At 35.7% G+C, this 18,168-nt stretch overlaps 2 protein-coding genes across 3 annotated transcripts in view; one reads left to right on the forward strand and one right to left on the reverse strand.

Annotated features, from left to right (window-relative positions):
• Positions 1–18,168, forward strand: part of LOC131683775 (acetylcholinesterase) — a 403,722-nt gene that overhangs the window by 173,301 nt on the left and 212,253 nt on the right. The gene's annotated exons all lie outside the window — the stretch shown is intronic.
• LOC131683781 (uncharacterized) lies at positions 8,702–9,607 on the reverse strand. Its single transcript, XM_058966076.1, has 3 exons — positions 9,359–9,607; positions 9,084–9,289; positions 8,702–9,024 (listed from the first exon to the last, which is right to left on the reverse strand). The coding sequence occupies exons 1-3, from the start codon at positions 9,592–9,594 to the stop codon at positions 8,702–8,704; spliced, it is 765 nt and encodes a 254-aa protein (XP_058822059.1). The 5' UTR covers positions 9,595–9,607.

The following is an 18,168-nucleotide window of genomic DNA, read 5'->3' on the forward strand; positions in this document are numbered from 1 at the left end:
TACTTGAAACCATTTCTTACTTTGTTTATTTCCTAACAAGGCACGGTATAAGGAACTGATTTCGAAAACTGAAATCGGATATAATTTTGTTATTTACTTTTGATTGGGATTGTATTCAAGCCGAATGATCAATTTACGACGATGTTGGGCTTAATGAAGATTTTATTTAGACAATCAACATCAGGTGTGATTGATTTTTGGAAACCATTTTTAATTTTTTTTCTCAGTAAAGGGTTACTCGCTAAGATGGGATGAAACCATTTTTCGCCTTTTGAACAATTGTATCGATTTTGTTGGATATTTGCTGCAAATTTAATACTAAGAGAAATGATAGCAATCAAATTGAAAGACTGATCGGTATTCTAGAGCGAATCAGTTATGAACTTAGAACGGAAAACTAGGACTAGGCGGGCTCATATGATCGAAAGGAAATGTGAAAAATATGATGTAAAGTTATGTTCTATCAACAGCCTTGCGGTAGACTTGGGTGGAAGGCCTAACTCCTACCAGTAGAAGGCAAATGATTCCTCAAATTTCCACACAACTGTTAAATCATCTGAAGGGGATTCGCCAACACAATATTGTTTGATTTCAAAGATTTCTGTTATCGAAAAAGAATGTTTATTGAAAACCAAAATTTGGTTTTCCTGAAGCCCCATTGCGTCCAGTTTCACTACATCAGAAACGTAGTACTTCTCACCTTCAATATGTTAAGACCAACACTTTTGTAAACAACGTAGTTTAAAAATGGAGATTAATTTTTGTCAAATACATTCGTTTAAAGACATATTCGTGTTGAAATCGTAAATAAGATATAATTTAAAAAGTTTTTTTGCATATTGTTACTTTGTTTTCGTAGATTGTCATAGTGTTATGTCAGTTCTATTATAATACATAGTCAAATAGAACACACAAACAAACCTTCGGTACATGTACTTATGATTTCAATTAACTTTGCCCGAAGTAAAACGTATCAAACTGATCGGTATTGATGTATCAAGTAAACTTCTAGTATATTAGATTTTTTAACTTTAGAACGAAAGGTTGTCCCCGAAATTATTCCACTACGTAAAAATGGCCACAAAATTGCATATAAAGGTGGAAATGTCTATTACATATTCAGTACGATTTGCACATACACGCAATGGATCGACAGCCACGAACTTGAGATGCTATGTGTCGACGCTGAAACACTTGAAATCAGCGGCGGATCCAGGAGAAGGGTCCGGAGGGACCGGACTCCCTCGAAAATTTTAAACATGCCAAAAAATTTTAAATTAGTTTCAATTTTAACCTTCTTTAGGTGTTGGGGCCAATATGACCTCAAATGTACTTTTAAAATGCGATAACTTTTTAAGTTTTGCACCTAGAAGTTTCAAATTTCTTGACTTTTCCTCGTTCATGGAAAGCATCGATTTTCAATAGAGTTCAAAATTTTAGCTCATTCCTGAAGGGCTGTACAAAAAAGTTACGAATAAGGTGATAGCGGATCACATTAACCCCAATTTCAAACACAGTTTTAAGACACATTTTCAACCAAATCTACATGAACTGGTACTTAAATTGTTTGTTAGAGTTTAAATTTTCAGTTTCTGGTAAACATTACCGTTTTCGACCGGGTTGGTCTATGAGAATCGGTGCCGAATGAGATCAGGTTTGGCATCTATAGATATATGCAGAACAAATCGCAGGTTTATTGAAAGCATACTAATTATGAACACAAACAAAACAAAAATGAGAATGTATATACCGTAAACCGGGGTGACTTTGATCACTCGAAATTTTTTTCGTAGATCGCTTATTAAACCAGAATAGTTTGCCGAAATATTTTAATTTCAAATGATTTTTGCTCTAAACTTATAAAGTACTGATTTGTTATACTTTTTGAGTATATTGTTCGGTGTTTGGGTAGAAAAACTACAAAAAACCGAAATTTGACTTTACCTTATTTTTACGAAGCTTCATAAAGTGTCTATTTTTGATAAAACAAATAAATCTCAAATATGAGCAAGAGTAATAAATTACAAGCGAGTTTTTATTTTCCTATAGATTGGGATGTGTCAAATTTAGTTTTAAGAGTTTGTTTATTTTAAATACATTTTTGGAAAACTAGTTGGCAATTATTTCAAATTATTTTAAGCTAAAATTCGCAAAAAAATTTTATTGTTCAATATTCCAACGTGTTAAAATGGATGAAACTGTTTGTACATTGATAAAGCACTGAAATAAAACATTTTTTGCGGTTTTAAAGGTTTTCAGAATCTTTCATTCTAGTTGGACACAAATTATACGAATTTTGGTTACTCGAATTTTACAGTATGTACATTGAAATACTTTGTATAATACCAATTAACATCTATTTAACAATGAGTATCTTTCCAGAATTAGTTTAAGAAAACATTTGAATGAAAAACATTGACATCAATGACTTAATGTGGGTGAACATGCAGGCTATCAAAGTCACCCCGGAATACGAAAACGGACATCAACTGGAAATCATTTTTGGAAAAATGCCTGTAAGCGGACAATTTTAGGTAAAACCATCCAATCTTGTTTTCCTTAAAAATGTGTTGCGTCTAAAAATATGCAATGATTACTTCGAAAAGTGATCAATGTCACCCCGGTTTACGGTATAGCATTATATATGAACCCTTAAAACTTCTGAATAATTTTTTTTTATGAAAATGTAACCACGTCCTTGAATGACGTTATTGGTCTTCCTTAACAGTGGATTTAGCCACACGGATTAGAATTTTTGACAGTAATCTTAGCAAAAAGATAAGGATCAAGGTAGTTGAATGGAAGGTGTGATCGTAATAATTCAATTTTACAAAATTATTTTTATTCAACAGTGTACACGAAGTCGCCCTCGTTAATGGTTGGTGCCTGGGCTGCAACGGTATTCAAAGTATGTCGAAATTTTTATTCCGTTGTGGAAAGTTGAAACAATATTTTCTGAAAATTTTTCTTTGACTTGACGTTTATTGATGATTAGCATGAAAAATAAATCGCATAGAGATTTTAGATGCGAAACACTTATTGTTGAATGCTCTCTCATGAGCGCTCGCTCAAAAAATAAAATGAGTCGCGCAGTTTGCGAATATGAAGAGAAGAAATTTTATACATGAACACAAAAATACAATATTTGAGCATCAGCAAATATGACGAGTTCTAGCGATTCGAAGGTAGTAAAATTTAGTACGATTATATTTGTCATCCATTCGTATCACGAAGTAAAGTTAGTTACTACAACAAGAGACTGGGTGTTGTGTATCAACGTAAACAGTGCCAAGAAATGTGATCTGCTCAAAACCCGAACCCAACCCGAATCCAAAAAAAATCAAATTCGAATAACCCGAACCCGACCCGAGCCCGAAAGTTGAAAATTTCAAAAACCCGGACCCGACTCGAACGTGAGAAATTCAAATTTGAAAACCCGGCCCGAACCCGAGAAGTTTAAATTTATAGTACCCGAACCCGACCCGAAACCCGTCGGGTTCGAGTAAAAAAACCCGAAACCGACCATGTCTATTAGTTTGGATATATCGTCTAACAGCAAGTTGGTGTTAGTTACTGATGAGGGAAACACGAAACATTCAAATCCAACTAATCTAATATTTTACTACTTTAGTAAAGAAATTCGATACATTGAAAAAATTTTCAACACGTTTATATCTACGGGCTACGAACCGCTACGAGGTACGATGAAAAGAAATTGGAAAAGGGTAGCAAATAAAGGCAGGTTTCCAAGACAAGGTGGGATTGCACAGTGGTCGGAAACGCCAAAAACGTGAACTTAATTCACTAGAGGCCAAACCATCGAATATATTCACAGGGTGTCTTTGGATGAATTGTTCGCATGAATATTTCCCACAATCGTGTAACAATTGAAATTAGACATGGCTTACTATGATAGAACTAAAAAAATAACTTTTTATACTGATGTGGTAGAAAGTTGGTGTCTTCGACAAAGTTTTAGAAATGCTCATAGTGAAGAATTTTGTTGAAGAACTTGAGCTTGTAGGACTAAAGGTTATCGATTTATAAGGCGTTTTCTATGGCAACCCCCTTAAATCTATTTTTTTAACCCTTGTGAAGGCAAGCTAAAATCCAAACATTAAAGGGCAAGCCGGGCCTCTCAGGCCCGTTTAAATTCAAGCTCCTTTTTGCCTTTCTCATATAGAAAGGTTACGCAATCGGTCGAAATTTCGACTTTTTAACCGAGACCTGCTGGGCCAAATCTCTTATACCATTCGACTCAGTTCGTCGAGATCGTAAAATGTCTGCCTGTTTGTGTATGTGTGTATGTATGTACGGATGTATGTATGTGGCAAACAATATCACCGATTTTTCTCAGAGATGGCTGGACCGATTTGCACAAATTTAGTCACAAATGAAAGTAACAGCCTTCCCATCGGTGGCTATTGATTTTTTTTTATTAATCCGACTTTCGGTTCTGGAGTTACGGGTTGAAGAGTACGATCACACAGCAAATTTCCTTATAAACTGGTACATTGAAAACCCGTTTTTATCAGCCCCAAATTTTGTTAGCTTTTCGACCCGATTTCGTCAGCCAGTCAGGATTATGAGGAAATGTCCACGTAATGATATTATATATTTGAACAGCTTCGGTAAATTAGAAATAAATAAAATTGTTTCGTCATTGCTTCAATTTTGTCAACCAAAAATACACCAAAGGGGCTGATAAATGCGGGTCTTCGCTGTACCACCATGATGTCCAAATGATGCAATATATATTAAAATATAAATAGACACATGTGCAACATTACTTGGCTTTGCATGTCTAGATCATTAATGACCCGATTCTCAGCGAATTCTTTACCGATTATGACAAGCTTGGTTTCAAATGAAAAGTACAGTATTCCCATTGGCTGCTGTTGAATTTCTAATTGATCCGACTTCCGGTTCCGAAATTACAGGATGATGAGTACGAACACGCAGCAAATCCCGATTTCAGCGTATAAGGCGATGGATGTAAAAAGGTGGATTTTTTTTCCAAAAGGTGAGTATTCGAAAGATCACGTCGACCGTCGATTGGTTCTGAGCTCCACTTTGTTTGAACACGACCAATAAATTTTTCTGGGTTGGTATTAATTTCTTCTGATGCATACCTATTGAGTACCTATTCAGATTCCTCTTCCGAGCTTCATCAGATTCATCGTCGGAAGCAATATCATTCGCATCTTCTTCCTCGCTTTGCAAATCAGTATCGGAATCGTCTGCTCTTGAGTTTGCTCGAATTTCTTCCATTATTTAAGATTCCTTGAGACGATTGAAAACATGGGCAGATCGTCTTATAGCCATTTAAATTTTTTGTTGCTTCTAAATCCTTTCTAAATTTGAATAATTACGACAACTATAACACAAAGAATAAACAACAAAAATCGACAATAACGACAAAGTTAGGTTATGTTGTATCCAAATAATTGTCAAGTAGACCACAGTGGGTGAAATAAAAGTATTTACCCAAAAAAAATTGACACACGTCATTATCGTATGCTATTGTTTCTTATAAGAAAAGGTAAGAAGAAAAAAAAATCAATCAAAACTTGAAAAAATACCTGTTAATATGAAGATGAACTCATCAAAATGTTTTTTCAGATAAATATTAATGTATAAAACCCGTGGTATTCCTAGTAAATATTACATGCACACCGGGTCTGCCAGGCCCGGCTTGCCTTTTTGTGCATGTAAACAATTCAAACATAGCTACGCATCACTCCATAGATTAAAATTTCACAATTCTTTATTTTTCTTATAGATTTCAAAGCTACTTATCAAAATTTCCATGCCCAAGCTTATACTGCATACACATTTTTTTGTAACTAAAAAATTGTAACGTGCCGGGCCTCTGAGACCCGCGTACCTTTTTGAGGGTTAATATAACTTTTTTCATTATGACTTTTCGTGCAAACTATGTTCAAAACAAATGTGTAGGTATCAAAACTACATAATATTGTCAAAGACTGTATGTAAAAATACTCATTCGTTTCAAAGCTATTGAAGAGTTATACATTTTTTTATACCAACTTCAACTATGTATAAAAAAGAAAGGTGCAAACCAAAATGCACGAACAGGCGCTTTTTCCACTGTCTAAACTATGCATAATAAAGCTAAGAAGGTTTGGTGCGTGGCACTCTAGAACACTATGAATAGGGTAAGCTTACTTGATCATGTTTTTTGACTTTTTCCATACAAAAATCACCAAAAAAATTTTTTTCAACTTTTTCCGTAAAATTTAGTAATTAATGGTATGACATCCTTTTGTAAGCATTAAATTCATTATGGCATGTCTATTTGAGTATATATTAGTTTGGGATCTCCAATGATATTAAAAACTTCACATTTTTGCTCCCACGTTTATAAAATCTGAAATATTCAATTATAAGTGAAAATAATACTTGTAATTGAATACCAAACCAAGAATTTCAAAAATTGGTGCAAAAAAATTAAAAAAAAAAATTTTGTTGTTGATTTTTGTATCAAAAAGGGAGGAAAACATGATAAAGTAAGCTTACTCTATTCATAGGGTTCCAGAGTGCCACGCACCAAACCTTCTTAGCTTTATTGTGCATAGTTTAAACAGTTAAAAAGTGCCTGTTTGTGCTTTTTGGTTTGCACCTTTCTTTCTTATACGTAGTTGAAGTTGGTGCAAAAAAAAAAGTAAAAATCTTCAATAACTTTGAAACGAATGAAAAAAGTTATATTAAAAAAACTGGATTCAAGGGGATTGCCATAGAAAACGCCCTATAAATCGATAACCTTTAGTCCTACAAGCTTAAATTCTTCAACAGAATTCTTCAATATGAGTATTTCTAAAACTTTGTCGAAGATACCAACTTTCTATCTCGTCAGTATAAAAAGTTAGTTTTTCTAGTTCGATCATAGTAAGCCATGTCTAAGTTCAATTGTTATCAGATTGTGGGGAATATTCATACGAACAATTCTTCTAAAGATACCCTCTGAATATATTCGAAGGTTTGGCCTATAGTGAATAAAGTTCACGTTTTTGGCGTTTCCGTCCACTGTGGATTGCCGGTTTCAATATCTGAGCAGGACTGTTGAATTGGATGTGCTGGAACATATTCAAACTTCTATTGATTATCACCTTCAGTACACGGTTTTGGATAAGCAAAAATCTTGGAACGCCGACTGCATCTACACACAAAAATAATGAAATTTAAACGACATGTAAATCAATACGAATGTAAACATACAACGATTGAATCAAAAATTTGAATGAAAATTGCGTTGAAATCAATTGGAGCATCAAACAGCATACAATTTTACACTCTCATTCGTGTATTATTACATGTCATTCATTTTACAGCAGTATTCGAGTAAAAATACATTGAAGTGCATTGGTTTTCCGTTTAAAGAAACTGTAATTTTCAATCCACGTGTAAAATTATAATAAAATTCGTTGAAGAAAGCACGACAAGTCGTGTGTATTTGTGGTGGAACTCCATTTTACATTTATATTCATGCTCCAAATATGTGCATGAAAATAAACTTAAAATTACAAAATATTTTTTTCTGTGTAGCGAATCTGTTTGCCTTTTGATTCAATAAGCGAGCTAGACAATATTTTGATATGCATACTTTTCAGGCTACGATGCAGAAACAAGCTGCCGAGATACATCCGGGATGCTGATTTAACGTGTGTTGTTATCGATTTTTTAAATTCTAATTCCTTAAATAACATTGTTTGAAATGCCTGGGTTTCCCAACCCTGTTTTCAAACACATTAAGCTGTCGAAGTTTGCAAAGAAATCTATCGTGTGGCAGGCCATCTGTTCCTGTGGCTTGAAGAGCGACAATTACATCGCAATCAGGACAATCAAATGGAAAATATATTTGCAGAAGTGCCTGGGAAAACGCCTGTTGCCTTTCCCCAATTGGCGCAATTGTTCCGTTCTGTTTTGGCCAGATGTGGCATTTTGCCATTACGGAAAAAAGGCTAAGGCTTCCATAAGCAAAAGCCATACAATTTTCCATAGCATGTGCCCTATGTCTACGGTTTAGTTACATTATACGATATTTATTGAACTATCTGAATGGTTGATCCCAACCGGTGACACACATCTCCCAAATTGATATCAGTAGCACATCGATTGCCCCGAAAACTATATCGTCTTGATTTTGTACCGCTTCACCGCATGCAACAGCTGACGCTCTGCTTAAGCCGGCTGACAAAGGTGCAACCGAAAGTACCTGAACCGAGTATGTGGGTTTTGGTGTGATCTTTGTTGCTGCTGAGCTGCAGTTAGGGCTCGAAAAAGGAACACCAACGAGCGCCATTCATCGTGTGTATACAATGGGAAAGGACTTTGAAACAAGATAACTAAATTGGTCCTTCTTGCTTTGTTCGTTTTCGCCTTCTCCTTATTCAAACGCTATTCACCGATTTTCCATGGAACTCGGTGCTCTCTATCTTCTTTTGTGCATCGAAATAGATTTCCTTAAACCGGGATTGATTGTACCAGGAATTTACCGGTGAAAAGTGCAACAAAGCGAAAGCAGATGAAGATGAAATCTTTAAAATGTTTTGTTTAAGAAAACCATGGATAATCGGAAAGTAGCAAATTGGTTAAATTTGGATAAACATATTTATCACGGCACATGTGCCGTACAGATCTCATAACAACAAATTATGATTTAAATAATTGCAATAACGGCTTAGCAGCTTCCCGGCAGTGCTGAACTGGTTGAGTTCCCTAACAAATCCGTCAGGTTTTTTAGTGTGTAATCTTGCAGTATTTTGTTCATCTGTGGTTTAATCATGTCCTCCAAGAATGATGACACCAGCTCTTCGTTGTCTCTCAAGAACTTTGGCAGGGCCGTTTCCACGATTTTGTTGAAAATAAAAGTATTCATTGGTAGTAGGAATGCCCCTTCGAACTTTGAATTCACAGACATCACCGTGGGTCGCTGTTTTAACTCCTTGAGTAAGATTTTATCGCCATCTAATTTAACCTTGATCGATCCGTCAAGGGTGAGACCTGAAATGAAGTTTCGATTAATAAGCTGTTTATGTATATTTAACTGTAAAATTGCTCACCATTTAAGTTAAAAGCAACTTTTCCTCCTCTGTTGAATGGAATCAACCCAATGGCAGATCCTTGGGCTTTATATTCACCGGTGACCTTGATTGCATTGAAAAATAAACTGAAATCTAGCTGCATCTGCAGTATCTTCAAATCAACATTGACTGTGTCGAATTTGTTCAAATCTTCAACCAGAAGATTATTAAGTTCGGCTTTCAAACTGAAAATTGAAACACCTTATGCATAATTTTTTTCTTCTTTCGGTGGTGATTGAATCTCTGTAACTTACGAAAGTAGTCCTGACTGTTCAAAGTTGAAGGAAATGTGGTCAAGCTTTAACGGCGCCAAGACAGGTATTCCTAAGTTCGGAATTCCACAGGGCATCAAGGATTTGAACAGTTCGATTAATTCCTTAATCCTATGATCGAGGATACCTTTGGTTACATTCTCACTTCTCAGAGTACCAGCACTGACGATGGCAATCAAACCTAACAGAAAAACAGATAATGCGGTGCAGAAATTCATTTCACGAATGGAATGGAAGCTCAACTACGCGAAAGTGATATTAAATTAAGCTGTTCCCGTTCGTTGCTTAAATAGTTCCCATCTATTATCTCTACACCACAACCGACCTTTGAACATTGAAGTACCTAATCTTTATAGATAAGTCAGTAGTGTTTAATCTTGACAGTAGCACTATATATAAGTCTTACTAAACAAGCTCAAAAATGCGAAAATTGAAATTCCATTGCGAGGTGTTTCCACTTAACTATAGATTTGCAGATTAGTCGATTTATTGAGAACCGGGACATTATTTTTTTCGTATCTATGTCGCGTCAACAACCACACGTTTTCTGATAAATCAAAGAGTACTTTTCGTCGAGTGTTTCACATAGGTAAATGCAAGATTTGGAACTAATGTTACAGAACCATCTCTGCTAGTTCCGTATATACTTGCTGTAATTGAAATGTTTGACTTTGTTCGGGAAATAAGATTCTTTTCATCCAAAGATGATTACGGGATCCTCGTAGTTTTATCCAATTTATCAATACTTCAAATTTAACAAAAATGTTAATATCCTGCTTTTTTGGTATAACTACATTATATTGGATAGAAATAAGTAAGTAGGGAAAGTTATCGAAAGTTTTGAGTCATGCTACTCAAGTGAGAGGTAATATTTAAAATACATAAATCGGATAACTAGAAAAGACAGTGTTAGTAAGAACAGTGAGAACGGAGGTGGGATTGGGCAGAGTTTCTGCGAATCATAGGTAGATGTCCCGTTGCAAATGGAGATCATGTTAACCAATAATTTATTTTATTAATTTTACGGGCTTTAATATTGCAACATTTTCTTAAATGCCATAATTTTTTATTTCAATAATTATATTTTCTGCAGAAATTGAACTAATTTAATTATATATTCAGCTCTAATAATTTTATTAATTTTCTTTAATTTTATCAATTGTATCAAATATTCAGTTTCTTTAGTTCTATTTATTTAACCCTTTATAAGACAGTAGGTACTATATTGCCACCTTTTCGTTTCGATCAAAACGTAGGAATATGAAGTGAGAAGTGTTCCAACCTTATGAAATATACTTGTTAGGAGTCTGGCAGCTCTTTTTATTACTTTTTATTGAGATACAGTGAAAAGTGTTAGATTGGTGAAAAGTTTTTTGAAAAAAAAAAAAAAATGCGGCGGTTTCCTTTTGGGCAATAAAATTAGCGTTTTTCGATTGCAAAAAAGGTTAACGCAATTGAAATGCCTTAATAAAACAAAATTTAATGACACTAGTAAAATGAATGATCTGGAAATAACGAAGAAAATGAATGAAATGAATAAAATTATTTAATATAAAAAAGCATAAATTTTCATTAAATGAAGTGAATGATTTAATGAAATAGATTAACCCTTTATAAGGCCCACAGTTTGTGGCTATTAATGAATGTTATATTAATAGAAACACGGTTCTCTCGCTTAGTTTGCAATATATTTACATTTATTTCACAATAAAAACCGTTTTGAAAATATACTGCTACCGCCCGTTAGAAAACGTGAGTTTTTGTAATGTTTGATGTTTTTCCAACGAGATTGGTGCAAATATAAAACAATGGATAATTTACGGGAGTCTACGGACCCCTAGGGGGTCCGTGAAGAAAAATATATTTCCCGAGTGCATATTGAAATTTCAAGTCTTGTTTCCTAACAAACTAAAAATAACATATTGATAGCATACAAAATCTATGTGAGGGCCCGCAGCAACCCAGGGTGATTTCTAACGGGTCCATGGTACGAAAAAGGTTAAGAACCGCTAGTTTAAATTATATCCGAAAATCGTAAAGAGGGTTGATGTCCACTAGAAAGTTTATATCACTATTATCTTGCTCCGAACAATCCCAAGAAACCAAGAATTCTAGTGATTCCTGCATTCACGACGTAAGAATCGACAAAAAAGAGGACCCTTTTCATCATTTCCTGCATCTTTAGGGCTTTCTAATTTTGTGCATCAAATTAGTAAAACAGTTCCAATCATTCTTTTCATCGATTCGTTTGAAACCTGCTTACTTTTCTTTCTAGTAGTCAGAAATTGCTAGTAGGGTAATTTCGAGAGAGATGCCGCGTCAGGAGAGATGCCGCACTCTCTATATCTCGTATATAGGGTCACTTTTGAACGGTAGGGGACCGCGGGGCAAGTCCGACACCTTAAGCGCAATAATTTTTCTAAAATTCCACAAAGCTCCTAAAATTGTATATTCTGTGCATAATCCTTGTTTAGGTAGTTCTTAACAAAATATAATTTTTTTCAGCGTTTCAAAAAATTGAATTCATTAAAAATTATTGGTTGCCAAAAAATGGAGAAAAATGACATTTTAAAAACGCTGCGGGTAAGACCGACACCCCAAAGGGGCAAGAGCGACCCCTTTTGAACTTTCTTTTTGTCCAATTTTTTTCCATTAAAAATGTATTGTGTATGTGTGATAAACTGCAATTATGTGTATATGAGTATGTGTGATGCAAACGCATGCTTTTTGTAGTTTCATCGCGTAGCAAGAGGAAGAACATTGGAATGCGTGGTGTTATGAATAAATAATGTTTAACGCATGGTTTATATTATGGTACGGATTTTCTCAAGTAATTCTTTCGAGCTTTATTGCCAGTTGTATAGCAATTATAACGAAGAAGAGCTGTTCTGCAAGCAGATTATATACGCTGTTACTAGGACTCATTCACTTAAAAGTGACGCACGCTTCGTAGTGAGCTATCCGGTTCGTGTTGTGATTTTTCGGAACACTGTTGATCAATAATCCGACGGTCAATGAACATTTTTCATCAATATTATTTGAAAATCTCATATTAGATTTTACTTTTCATTTCTTTTTGTAATATAACTATGAATCACGTTCAATTTAATTCTTATTTTTTGGTCGGCTTGAGATAATACTGAAAAAAATGAAAAAAATAGTTTCCGTGTATTTCAATTGTTAACATGACGTAATTATAGTATAATTGAACACAACAAATATACCGAGTCGTTTGTATCGAATCAAAAACGAACCCAATCATCTAAACACCGTGTCGGTCTTACCCCACCTAAAAACTGTCGGTCTTACCACAACAGCGCACATTTTTGTTAAATGCTCAATTAACAGTATTGAAATACTCAAACATATCTTCAATACACACAAATAACGATATGAAGAGTAGAATAGAATGTGTGACACAAAAACTGGTTATTTTCAAAGCTTTTGTGTTATTAAAACCTTAAAATGTATCAACTAAAAATAACATCCAAAAGCGCATCAACTTTGCTTTCGCTTGTTTTGTTTATTTCGTTGACGTTTAATGAACCCATATGGCATCGAAGTGTATCGAAATGCCTAAAATAATCGTACTAATAATATCCTGTCATTATTGTATGATTTAAAATTTGATATCTGGGAAAAGTCGTGGGGTGTCGGACTTACCCAGGGTGTCGGGCTTACCCCCAGTTCCCCTAATATGATATTGTGAGTTTGTCTTTCAAAGAATTACAACACTGGAGATGTAAAATAATCTTAATTATTAACTCACGACAATTTTATTAACGTTTGTATGCGGCCAGTTGCATCACAGAGTGCCGAAAGTTTTTCAGTACCACATAAAAATTTCATTTTTTTAAATTGCTCGATTTTATTTTGGTAAATCATGTATCGGTTGAATAGCTGGGACCTTTTAGAAGGCATTCTGATCATGAGTACAGTCATCCATAATTTCAGAGAAAATGTCGTCGTGCGGCATCTCTCCCCTACAATTAGGATAGATCCGCATCAAAATTGCGGGTGAGATGCGGCACACGATGGCGAAGGATTCATAGCTAAAAGTATTTTTATCACTTCGGAATGTCATTAAATGAACATTTGCGTTAGGTATAGGTTCTTATTAAGGTATATCCACAAACTAACGGACCTAACACAGTGACATATTGGATTATGAGTCTATTTATCTGTATATTTAAAACGTGCGATATGTATCTAAGTATTAGTTACTTCGGTTTATTCTTTAAAGTTTCAGGCACTGATTTTCGTGAATGCATTGATTTGTAGTGATGTCAATATTGGGATAAAAACGAAAATTTCAAGGAATTTATGCTTTTTTTCAAAATAAATCTTTGAGGAACTAACCTAAGTTATACAAATTCATTGAAACAGTCAAAACTGCTTTTAAGAAACCTACTGACACATCGATATTTATCGGTCGTACAAACATATAAATAAATAGTACACTTCATTAAGTTACTCAAACTTTACCGTTACACAAGATTGCGAATGAAAAAATATTTTTAAAATGTCGAATAAAAAAATAATTCTAGAAGTGGTAGTAAAGGGCGAACACGAAATTATTGCGACACCGAAAATGTCATGCCAATTTTCTTATAAAGTTTAAAATCAAACCAAAATTTTAGGGTAGTTTTATACATAAATTTACTTCAAAATTCAAAAGAAAAGTTAATCGATGGAGCCTTGAGTGTAAAATTGAACGCATTTTCGCTTGATGCCCTCCATCAAAGTCTTTACAGTGTCATCCGGTATTACTTTCTCAGCTTTTTTCCATTTTCTTGACATGTCCTTCTCGTCTTTGACTGTCTTCTTGCTCTTCCGAAGTTCCCGCTTCATCATTGCCCAGTACTGTTCCACCGGGCGCAGCTCCGGACAGTTTGGCGGATTCATGTCCTTTGGAACAAAATGGACAGAATTAGCCTCATACCATTCCAGGACACTTTTAGAATAGTGGCAAGATGCGAAATCAGGCCAAAATAGCGGAGCTTCGTCGTGCTGCTGCAAGAACGGCAAAAGGCGCTTCTCGAGGCACTCAGATTTGTAGATCTCGCCATTTACTGTGCCCTTTGTCACGAAAGACTCACTCCTCAGTCCGCAAGAGCAGATGGCCTGCCAAATGAGATATTTGGAGGCGAACTTCGACATGTTCTTCTTCTTAAATTTGTCGTCCACATAGAACTTGCTCTTGCCGGTGAAAAACTCCAACCCCGGAATTTGCTTAAAATCGGCTTTTATATACGTTTCGTCGTTCATCACACAGCAGCCATATTTTGTCAGCATCTTCTCGTAGAGCTTCCGTGCCCGAGTTTTAGCCGTCGATTGTTGCCGCTCATCGCGGTTTGAGAAGTTCTGTACCTTGTATGTATGTAGTCCAGCTCTCTTCTTTGCATTCTGGACGTAGCTCTGCGACATGCCGATCTTTTTAGCCAAATCACGGCTTGAGACGTTGGGATTTGCTGTAATCATCCGCTTCACCTTTCCCTCCGTCTTTTTGTTCTCCGGTCCCGGTTTTCTTCCAGCTCCTTTGCCGTGGTCCAACGTCAACCGCTCCTGGAACCGCTTCAACATTCTGGAGACGGTTGAATGTTCAACATTTTTCCCAACTACCGGTGCGACAGGTCAGAAAATTCCAGGTGTTTGGAAAGAATTTGTTCTCTTGACTCGCGTTGGTTCACCTCCATTTTCGTTGAATCGAAAAACACGACTTCGAGTTTGACAGCATGTAAACAATACACATCAATGAGAAAGTGTGCAAAATTTGGTTGATTTTTACCCAATGGAAAAAAAGTTATGCCCTGTTGAATGTGTCGCAATAATTTCGTGTTCGCCCTTTATCCCCTTAAGAAAAGTGTAGGTGCTAGCCGATTTATTGGTATAGTCAAATTTCAAGAAACTTAGCTGGACACCTAATCACAAAAAAAACATCAACGAGAGCTAAAAAATACTTTTTTTTTCTAAAATGTTCGTGAAAATTTGTTGCTTTTTTTCATGACATGGTTTTTCACAGTATTTTAAAAACTCATCGCAATTGATAAAAATGATTTCTTCGAATATGGAATGGTTTATTTTGATGCAGGATCGATTTTTAAAAAGGTGCGGCATCTCTCCCCAATTTACCCTGTGTCCGTCGTGTATACTTTACACTCACAGTAAATACTTATTTTGAGCCGCTCAGAATTATTCCATATTTTCATCGCGAATAGAGTCGATACCTTTAGGGCTACCTACTTTTTGTTTTCTATTTTAATTATTCTTTTCGTTTGTGAAAGAATATTTAACTTACTTTAACATCGCCGTTGCATTCGTACATTAATACAATATTATTAATCCAATGATAGCACCAGAAGATATAATCTTGATAAGTTTTCTTGCATGCCTGATCGGTATATCATAAAGATAACACAGAGAGTAATAAATATCAACATGAGATATGGTCGGTGTTAAGTCAGACCGGACTAAGTGACAAAATATTGATTTCGAGAAAAACGGGGTTAAAGTTTGAATTGCAGCATCCTCTGCGTTATAATTGGAAATTATTTTTGGCCATAATTCTTGTTTATGGTTACATATTTCAAATTTGGCAAAATTTGAATGTAGCTGAAGAAATTTTTTATCCAGTATAGTCATAATCTCATTTTTTGATGTTTTGCGACTTAGTCCGGTCTGACTTAACACCGACCATATAAACTTGATAGCTTTCTGTTATGATGTTCTGATCGGGTTGGACCGTTTGTCTTTTGACATAGGTTTTTTTTCTTCTTTTTCTTTTTTAATAAAGAGCGCAATTGTTAAGATTAAGCTAGTGGTGAGCTTAGTTGCGAAATGCAGAGATAAAACATACACCCCGCACAATTTAAAACTTGTTTAATACACATGTGCGAAAATACTGAAATATTAGGTTACGTTCTAAAAATACGTAACCATAAAAATACCAGAAAGCCGATGGTCGATGTTTTTGAGTTTGAGTTTTGAGTGATTGACGTTTTGGAAATTAATTACGAATGATTATAGGGCGTACTGCTCAGATCGTATTGTCTACCAAGACATATCCTGATCTTTTTCCTTGCTTACTAACACAGTTCCTTTCCCATGATTCTCGTAGAGATACAGAGGTAGTCTCGGTCTCTGGCCAAAGCGAGTGCCGAACTAACAGTCCTTCCCTTCCTCGGTGGAACAGCCTTGGTCGTGGCCGGCGTCGTTATTGAGCAATTTATTAAAGTGTTGAATCATGAACACATGTACAGTGAGAATGCTTTATTTCTCCCAAGTAACATTCTGTTGGTTCATTGTGCATTTTTACCCATTCGGTCAATCAGTGCAACTACGGGCAGCTACTTAAGCTAAGTTAAGCTAAGCTCTATTTTAATTATTCTTTTCGTGATCATTTGATGCTTTTCGTTTTGCTTGTTTGCTGTCTTTAAGAATGATATTTGAATTAAGTATATTGCTAGACATTTTCTCGCTATTGGTTGTTATATTCCTAAAACGTATTGTTAAGCACCTAATGAGTCTTCTGGTGGCCGGACTCCTGTGACAGTTATGCAGTGCGCAATAGTATATATGGACTCCAGTAATACCAAGTGGTGGAAAAAATTCCAGCAACACAGGTTTTATTGTGATCAACAGTTAACAGCTGCCGCTGCAGTGAATGAATTTTTATATGCTCGGTTGCTTAGCCTAACGAAAAGGTTCGCGAAGCTGTATTATCGTGCAATATGAGGCCAATCTATATCACCATTCACCTCTGTTACAGAACTCCTATCCCTTATCTCTTCGGGGTACAGGCCTCCTTTTGCCGTTTTTGCTTAAACCCGGGACTGGGTCGGGTTCTATCCCCAACCGCTGTGAATTCGTTCACTTCGACAGGTTGACGGATTAGAGCCTGTCTCAGTTTCAGGATCTGTGGTCGTATGCTGACGAGGAAGGGGGACAAACGACGCGCGTGTGAATCCGTCTTGCAGAGTGAATCTTTCGGTACTGTTAATGGTTAGTTTGAGCAGCTCAAAATTATTTCTTAGCTTTCTTTTGTACGTTCGGTTTGTATACAACCTTTGATTAATATTTTTTCTCAATAGGCAGTTGTTCGGAAATCAGCCTCAATATGACTTCAATATGACTATAGTATCGATGACCAAGGGTCAATACGTACTGAAAATTCGCGGCGTCTGTTTTTGGGAATCTAATTTCGAGTTCCTTTATTGCTTACAAGCCCGTGCATCAGGTTAACGACCCTTTGTATTTCCCGTCAATGTTCGATATTATCGTTTGTATACGTGTATTTCGCAAACAATCCCATTTGGAAAATATGTCTGTACAACGTATCAGTCCGTAGTTTCAGTTAGAAAAAAATAGCGATTTTTTTAATACTGTCGCAATAAATAGTGATCCGGCCCATTACGCACATAAGATTAGCTTTCCTAGGAAATACGGTCGGCTGTGTGGAGTTCAAATTGCTTTTGTTTAGGAAACAGGATACTTTCGGTAGCTAGCTACCAAGAACCAAAAACTAAACAAGATCTTTTCTTTTTCGAGTGATCGTGTACTCGAAAATCAACTGAACTACTACCTAATAAACCATGCTTTACAGGTCGCATCGCTTGCTTCCCAAGTAACAATTGAAGTTTTATAGCATGCTACAAGTGCAATCTAAGTTTTATAAGTGGCTATAAAACTACCATAAAACCTCAATTGTTACTAGGGTTGGAGCGAATCCTAGGCCTTATATCCTTCCAAACGACCAACTCCACGACACCTATGGAAGAGCCTGATGAGTCGTC

Source organism: Topomyia yanbarensis, chromosome 2 (genome assembly GCF_030247195.1).
Source record: "Topomyia yanbarensis strain Yona2022 chromosome 2, ASM3024719v1, whole genome shotgun sequence".
In the NCBI taxonomy this organism is placed as follows: Eukaryota; Metazoa; Arthropoda; class Insecta; order Diptera; family Culicidae; genus Topomyia; species Topomyia yanbarensis.